Here is an 8,253-nt window from a genome sequence, read left to right as displayed (position 1 = left end):
CCAGCTGCAGCCCCCTCCACGCTGTGACCCCGCCCTCCAGCCGCAGCCCGGCCCCAGCCGCAGCCCCTCTCCACGCTGTGACCCTGCCCTCCACGCTGTAACTCCGCCCTCCAGCCGCAGCCCCGCCCCAGCCGCAGCCCCCCCTCCGCGCTGTCACCCCGCCCTCCACGCTGTAACTCCGCCCTCCAGCCGCAGCTCCGCCCCAGCCGCAGCCCCCCTCCACACTGTGACCCCGCCCTTCACGCTGTAACTCCGCCCTCCAGCCTCAGCCACGCGGTCCCTGCGGTTACCAAGGCATCCTGGCCGCCGCAACCGCGGGCTCAGCACTAGACACAACAGTGAGGGAAGGGACAGAGGCAGTGCTGAGGGCAGTACAGCCACGTGGGCCGGCCACTGCCCTTGCACACATCTTCAGCCGCCTGCTCCCTGGCGTCGTCCTAGCTCCAGTCCAGCTTCCCCACGTTCTGAAGTGCAAGCCGACCTGCCACCCCGCTGCGCAGAGCCCTGTCCCCCGGGTCTAGTGTCAGTCCCTTCCGGGGTGCGGTGTGCCCTCCTGCCCCTGCCTCAAGGCCTACATGTCCGCTCTGCACCTGGACGGCTAGTGTTCCAGAACGCCACGCCCTTTTCTTTCTTTTTTTTCTTTAATTAGAGTCTCGCTCTGTCGCCCAGGCTGGAGTGCAGTGGCGCGATGTCGCTCACTGCAACTGCCGCCTCCCAGGATCAAGCGATTCTCGTGCCTCAGCCTCCCGAGTAGCTGGGATTACTGGCGTGTGCCACCATGCCCAGCTAATTTTTGTATTTTTAGTAGAGACGGGGTCTTGCCATGTTGGCCAGGCTGGTCTTGAACTCCTGACCTCGTGATCCGCCCGCCTGGTCCTCCCAAAGTGCTGGAATTACAGGCGTGAGCCACCATGTCTGCACTTTTCTCCCTTCTCCACCCGGCAAACCCTAGCTATCCCCAGGGAACTACTCGGATCTCTCCTGGGGGCCTTTCCCTTTCCTCCTCGGCTTCTCCACCCTCTGTGCAGACCTGGTGAGCTCATGACCTTTTCCTCTGAAACCAGGAGCTTCCTGAGGGCAGGCATCGGGGCTTATTCAACTCAGTACCCCAGTGTTTGGCATGAGGCCAGAAAATTCTTGCATTGTGAATAGATAAATAAGGAAATGATTGGCTGGACAGGGGCAGGGAGAGGAAGCCCAGCTGGGGCTGGGGTGATCAGAGAAGGCTCCCTGGAGTAGACAGTGCCTCCCATTAATCCTTGAGCCCCAAAGAAGCAAAAGGCCAGGTTGGGTGGAGGCAGCCTGAGGCTTCCAGGAGGGCAAGGATGGCCCTGTCCATGGAGCCCGTGGAACCTGCGTCCCCAGGAGGAGGTGGAGCGGGAAATCATCAAGCAGGAGGAGAATGTGGACCCCGACTACTGGGAGAAGCTGCTGCGGCACCACTACGAGCAGCAGCAGGAGGACCTGGCCCGCAACCTGGGCAAGGGCAAGCGCATCCGCAAGCAGGTCAACTACAACGACGCCTCCCAAGAGGACCAGGGTGCGTGCGGGGCGGGAGGGATGGGTGCCCCTCACCAAAAGCGGAGGGTTGTCCCTGTGCGGGACTCCCGGGAGGTGCAGGCCGGGAGACCTGGGTGATCATGCCAGGAGGGACCGGTGCTCCATACCTGGAGGCAAAGGGTGGGGCAGGATTCTGTCAGGGCATCCCTGTGCAGGACCCCAGGAGGTGTGGGCTGGGAATGCTGGGCAGTGCTGGATGGAGCGGGGAGGCAGCTGCTTGGAGGAAAGGGGACTGGGGGCAGGTGCAGGGGTGCTAGGTGTTTGGAGGAATAGGTGTGGAACCAGTTCAGTGACTTCACCACTGCTCGTGACATGGCCTTGGGCAAGCCCCTTGCACACAGCACAGCGTGTGTAATGTGTGGGTGTGCGTAGTACCCTTAGTGTACTACTAGGTGGTGCTGGGATTATTAAATGAGCCCACAGGAAGTACCTAGGCCATTGTCATTGTCACTGCTTTCTTACCAGCTGGGGTGCAAGGGCTTGGCATGGCCCTGGGCATGCTTGAACTTGAGGGTGGGCTTAGCTTGCACAGCTCACTCCATGCCCCTCTGCCTCGCCCCTGCAGAGTGGCAGGATGAGCTCTCCGATAACCAGTCAGAATATTCCATTGGCTCCGAGGATGAGGATGAGGACTTCGAAGAGAGGCCAGAAGGGCAGAGTGAGTCTCAGTGTTGGTGGCCTGGGCTGCCACTGAGGCCGTGTCAGGGGAGCTGATGGTGTCAGGGGCGGGGCTGGCCTGGGGTCCCGCTGCCCTTGGGGTCAGAAGAGGGGGGTCAGGAATCTCTGGGCTCCCACCTGAGGAGCTGTGGCGGGCTGCTCCCCAGGTGGACGACGACAATCCCGGAGGCAGCTGAAGAGCGACAGGGACAAGCCCCTGCCACCTCTTCTTGCCCGAGTTGGTGGCAACATCGAGGTGGGGCCTGTCTGTTCCCATATGTCTTTCTGCTCCCAATTCCTGCTGCCCCTGGGGTACGGAGGAGGGCTGGGGGACTGCCGAGGGCCTCATGCCAGGTAGAGGTGGGGCTGGTCTGGTCTTTGTCACCAGGGTCCTGCTCCAGGTGGCAGCCCCTGCCTTCTCTGTGCCCCTTCCTGCCTTCTCCTCCTCCCGTACCTTTCTTCCTCATCCCAGAATCCTCCACTCCTACCCCGTCTCTGCCCTGGGCTCACACTCCCGTGCTCCACCCGCCCAGGTGCTGGGCTTCAATGCCCGACAGCGGAAGGCCTTTCTGAACGCCATCATGCGCTGGGGCATGCCCCCGCAGGACGCCTTCAACTCCCACTGGCTGGTGCGGGACCTTCGAGGGAAGAGCGAGAAGGAGTTTAGGTAAAGGGGCTAGGTGGTAGCCCAGGGCATGACCACCTGCCTCTGAGGAGGGCAGGCTCCCACGGGTGAGCCTCACAGAGGGCAGTGTCTGCTTCCGCCAGGATGAGGCCTTCTGGAAAGTTCACTGCCATTTGGTCTTTGGGTGGCTAGAGTCCTGGTGCCGGGCAGGGCTGATGTGCAGAAAACACTGACCATCCGCCCCTGCCCAAACCAGCTGGTGTTACAGCAGCGAGGAAGATCCCAGTCAGGGCTGTTCTAGCCGGTCCCCTCGCCAGGGAGGCCCTCTCTGTCCTTTCCCAGGCCTGGCCCTGGAGCCCTGACTGGGAGGTGGGCGATGGTTGATGATCAGCCAGGAGGTCCCCTGGGGTCCTGCCAGCCCTCTCAGAGGGTTCTTGCCGGCCCCCCACTCCCTGAGCCCCGGCCCCCCCCACCCCAGAGCCTATGTGTCCCTCTTCATGCGGCACCTGTGTGAGCCGGGGGCGGATGGCGCAGAGACCTTCGCGGATGGCGTGCCCCGGGAGGGCCTCTCCAGGCAGCACGTGCTGACCCGCATTGGGGTCATGTCACTAGTTAGGAAGAAGGTGGGTGAGTAACTCTCTGTAGGGCCCTTCCTGGTGACTGCCTGGGGTCCTGGCACTGTCCCTTGGGGGTCAGTGGTCAGAGAACAAGTGCCTGGCTCAGGCCACACAGCTGCCCAGGGTCTGAGTCAGGCCAGAGGGACTGACCTGGAAAGCCTTTCTGGGTGAGGGGCCTGAGGGTGGAGGCCAGGATGGTGGATTACAGTTGGGGGACACACAGTGGGTGGGATGGCAGGCAGGGGAGCATTGTGGTCAGGAGGGGCACGCCTTGGCCAGCCTTGGGCAGAGGCAGCAGCTACCCCAAGCCTGTGACACCCGAAGTCCCTGTGGCTGCCCCGAGGCCCTTAGGGCTGAGCCGCAACCACCACCCTCCCTCTTTCGCTCCCACCTTCCCTCCCACCACCCCAGGTTCAAGAGTTTGAGCATGTCAACGGGAAATACAGCACCCCAGACTTGATCCCCGAGGGGCCCGAGGGCAAGAAGCCGGGCGAGGTGATCTCCTCAGACCCCAACACGCCAGTGCCCGCCAGCCCTGCCCACCTCCCGCCAGCCCCGCTGGGCCTGACAGGTCTGTGGGCTGGGCGGGCCAGAGAGGGCACTGGGGTTATGGAAAGTGTCAAGGTCACAGCAATCCCCAGTCTAACCCGCACCCCTTAGAAGACGGCCCCTCCTTCCCCCATGGCCCCTGTTGGCTGAAATGTCACTCTCTAGAGTTTTTCATTTTAATGACAATTTTGAGATATAACTTACATACATACTGCAGTATTTACTCTTAAAAAATTGGCTGGGCCTGGTAGCTCATGCCTGTAGTACCAGCACTTTAGGAGGCCAAGGCGAGGGGATCACCTGAGCTCAGGAGTTTGAGACCAACCTGGCCAACATGGCAAAATCCTGTCTTGGGCCGGATGTGGTGTCTCAAGCCTGTAATCCCAGCACTTTGGGAGGCCGAGGGGTAGATCACAAGGTCAGGAGATCGACACCATCCTGGCTAACACGGTGAAACCCTGTCTCTACTAAAAATATAAAAAATTAGTTGGGCATGGTGGCATGCGCCTGTAGTCCTAGCTACTCGGGAGGCTGAGGCAGGAGAATTGCTTGAACCTGGGAGGCGGAGGGTTGCAGTGAACCGAGATCTCACCACTGCACCCCAGCCTGGGGTCACAGAGCAAGACTCTGTCTCAAAAAAAAAAAAAAAAAAAAAAAAAAAGTGCTATTCAGTGATTTCTAGCATATTCACAGGGTGTACAACCAGCACCACTACCTAAGGCCAGAATATCTTCATTCACCTCGAAAAAGAAACCCCTTACCCATTAGCAGCTACTCCCTTCCTGTGTGTGTGGATTTCGCAATGCTGGACATTTTGTGTATGTGGCACCGCATGGAATGTGACCCTTTGGGTGTCACTTCTGTCACTCAGTGCGGGGGTTCCAGGTTCATCCACATTGCTGTGTGCATCCGTGCTTCATTCATTCCTCATTATGGCTGATTACGTTTTCTTTTCCTTTTTTGAGACGGAGTTTTGCTTTTGTCACCCAGGCTGGAGTGCAATGGCACGATCTCAGTCCACTGCAACCTCCACCTCTCAGGTTCAAGCAATTCTCCTGCCTCAGCCTTCCAAGTAACTGGGATTACAGGCACACACCACCATACCCAGATAATTTTTGTATTTTTAGTAGAGACAGGGTTTCCCCATATTGGCCAGGCTGGTCTTGAACTCCTGACCTCAGGTGATCCACTTGCCTTGTCCTCCCAAAGTGCTGGGATCACAGGTATGAGCCACCTCGCCTGGCTGATAACGTTTTCTTGTATGGATTTACTGCATTTTGCTTATCTATTGCTCTGTCAATAGATTTTGGGTTGTTTCTACTTTTTGGCTACTGTGGGTTACGCTGCTGTGAATTGGTGCATTTTACGTTTTTGTGTGGACATAGGTTTTTAGTTGTTTTGGGCAGATATCTGGGAATGGAATTGCCAGGTCATGTGATAGCTCTGTTTTCCCTTTTGAGAAACTACTAGACTGCTTTCCAAAGTAGCTGTACCATTTTACGTTCCTGCCGGTGTTGTACAAGAGCTCCGGCCCCTCTGAGTCTTCCTCAGTGCTTGCTGTCTGCCTTCGTGGTCCTAGCCGTCGTGGTGAGCGTGAGGTGGCATCTCACTGTGGTTCTGATGGGCATTTCCCTGCCACCAGGGATGTTGCGTGTTGTTTGGTGTGCTTATTGGCTATTTGCAGACTTGTAGGAATGTCTTTTCAGACTCTTTACACACTTTTAATTGGGTCATTTGTGCCTAGGTGTCTCTTTGGTGACCCAGGTATTTATTTGGGTGAAGCAAATCCCTGGTAAATACCTGGTCCCTCCGTTGGGGCTCACAGGCCTGGGGCAGGCATAGCTATCCCCTGCTGATGGCTGAGGCCAGGCCCTGAGATGCTCAGCACCTCCAAGCACAAGTGAACCCTTGGAGGTGGACACGCCTTGGTTTGCTTCTTGGCTTTGCCCTCAACTCTGTCTAATCTTGGGCAAGTTACCTAACCTCTGTGAGTCTCCGCTTTCCCAGCTGTGATGCACCTACCTCCCAGGGCTTCTCAGAGCCACGTAAGTGACTAGCACTTTGCGGCATCTGAATTAGCAGACAGGAAACTCACTCTGTCCAGAGGCACATGGCCAGCCAGCCTGTCCGAAAGCTGGGACCAGGCCAGGCGTCGTGGCTCCCAATCTGTGCCTCCATCTGCCTCACCTCCTTCCCTCCAGATGAGCAGCCACTGCTGTGTGCGGCCCCCTCCTGACTGCCCCTCTTTTTGGTCTCACTGGGTTCAAGGGTCCTCCAAGCACCCCCGAGTCTTAGGCCCGACCTGTCCTCTCTGGCTTAGCTGGGGATCCTGCCAGTCTCTCCAGGAGATGCTTGGTCTCGATGGAGCCTCCTGAAGGCGAAGCCCCTCCTCTCCTCTCTGCCACCCGCCTCCCTGCCCTAGCCCTTCCCGTCTGAGTCCACCTGTCTCACCTGTCTCACCTCTTTCTCTTGTTCTTTCAGACAAAATGGAAGCCCAGCTGGGCTACATGGATGAGAAGGACCCGGGGCTGCAGAAGCCAAAGAAACCCCTGGAGGTCCAGGTGTGGAACTTGCTGGCGTCTGGGTCTGTGGTGCGTGTGGGGTGGAGGTTGGGTCTTGGGACCTTCTCAGGCCTTGCACAGCCAGGTGGAACCCAGAACTCCTGGGTCCCTTTTCAAGCCTCTGGGTCTTGGGGAGCAGGCTGGGAGCAAGCGATGGAAGCCAGGAGAGTGGGTTCCCAGCCCAGCGCACGTTCCCTGCCCTCTGTTCCTGGTGAGGCCCCAGGCCCTGCAGCTTACCTGGTTTCCCCTCTGCAGGCCCTGCCAGCTGCCTTGGACAGAGTGGAGGGCGAGGGCATGCACGAGAGCCCAGCCAGCAAGGAGAGAGCCCGCGAGGAGCGGCCAGAGGAGAAGGAGAAGGCCCCGCCCTCCCCAGAACAGCTGCCTAGAGGTTGGGGCTTCCCGCAGGCCGCCCACTCCAGTGCCATGTCTGGCCTCAGCAGGCCCGGGTCAGGGAAGGGCAGGTGGCTGTACTTCAGCTCATTTCTCGCTGGCAGAGGGGCAGACTCCATCGCTCTGCAGGCCCCCTGGTGAGGGGAGGGCAGGCGCTCAGCTCTCCATACATGGACTTATGGACTGGAGAAAGGGTCTTACTCTGTCACCCAGGCTGGAATGCAATGGCACAATCTTGGCTCATTGCAACCTCTGCCTACCGGGTTCAAGGGATTCTTATGCCTCAGTCTCCCGAGTAGCTGGGAGTACCATGTGCCACCACACCCAGCTAATGTTTTTTCTTTGATTTTTAGTAGAGATGGAATTTAACCCTGTTGGTCAGGCTGGTCTCGAACTCCTGACCTCAAGTGACCCACTCACCTTGGCCTCCCACACCTTGGGGATTATAGGCGTGAGCCACCTCGCCCGATGGTCTTTAACTTTTCTTTATCATACAGAGATTGGGGCTTATTGGACTACTTTCTTATTTGTGATTTCTGACTCAGTTGCATTGTGGTCTGAAAATAATAGTCTGTATGAGGTTGTTGAAACCTGCTTTCTGGCTTGATATAGTCAGATTTTGCAAATGCTGTATATGTGCTTGAAGAGAATGTCTGCTCCCTAATGGCTGGGTTTAAGGTTCTAAATATATGTATTAGGGCCAGGCATGGTGGCTCACGCCTGTCATCCCAGCACTTTGGGAGGCTGAGATGGGTGGATCATCTCAGGTCAGGAGTTTGAGACCAGCCTGGCCAACATGGCAAAACCCCATCTCTACTAACGATAGAAAACTTAGTTGGGTGTGTTGGTGGGCGGCTGTAGTCTCAGCTACTCAGGAGACTGAGTCAGGAGAATCGCTTGAACCCAGGAGGCAGCGGTTGCAGTGAGCCAAGAACATGCCATCGCACTCCAGCCTGGGCGACAGAGTGAGACTCCATTGCAAAAAAAAAAATATATATATATATATATATAATATATATATACACATATATATATTATATATATGCATTAAATCAGTAGATAATGGATGCTAATTATGTTGTTCAAGTTTTTAATATCTTTACTAGTATTTGGTTTGCTTTGATCAGTCAGTTTCTGAGAGACTTGTGTTAAAATCTCTCATTTTGGTTACAGATTAATCTCTTTCTTCTTATAATGCCAGATTTTGCTTCATCTCATTTGAGACTGAGTTGTCAGGTGCATATTTGTTTAGGTTTTTTTTTTTTTTTTTTTTTGTTGAACAAAATCTACAAAT

At 56.6% G+C, this 8,253-nt stretch overlaps 1 protein-coding gene across 4 annotated transcripts in view; it reads left to right on the top strand.

Annotated features, from left to right (window-relative positions):
• CHD5 (chromodomain helicase DNA binding protein 5) overlaps positions 1-8,253 on the top strand; it is a 74,168-nt gene that overhangs the window by 51,529 nt on the left and 14,386 nt on the right. For all 4 annotated transcript variants that reach the window (XM_017542706.2, XM_017542707.2, XM_017542705.2 and 1 more), the window contains 8 exons: positions 1,366-1,540; positions 2,126-2,218; positions 2,385-2,473; positions 2,751-2,884; positions 3,321-3,465; positions 3,871-4,030; positions 6,490-6,569; positions 6,825-6,957. In XM_017542706.2, the coding sequence (XP_017398195.1) occupies positions 1,366-1,540; positions 2,126-2,218; positions 2,385-2,473; positions 2,751-2,884; positions 3,321-3,465; positions 3,871-4,030; positions 6,490-6,569; positions 6,825-6,957 (1,009 nt within the window). The remainder of the gene's footprint in view (positions 1-1,365; positions 1,541-2,125; positions 2,219-2,384; positions 2,474-2,750; positions 2,885-3,320; positions 3,466-3,870; positions 4,031-6,489; positions 6,570-6,824; positions 6,958-8,253) is intronic.

This window comes from Cebus imitator, unplaced genomic scaffold (genome assembly GCF_001604975.1).
Source record: "Cebus imitator isolate Cc_AM_T3 unplaced genomic scaffold, Cebus_imitator-1.0 Scaffold145, whole genome shotgun sequence".
In the NCBI taxonomy this organism is placed as follows: Eukaryota; Metazoa; Chordata; class Mammalia; order Primates; family Cebidae; genus Cebus; species Cebus imitator.
This window is presented reverse-complemented; position numbering and strand designations above follow the sequence as displayed.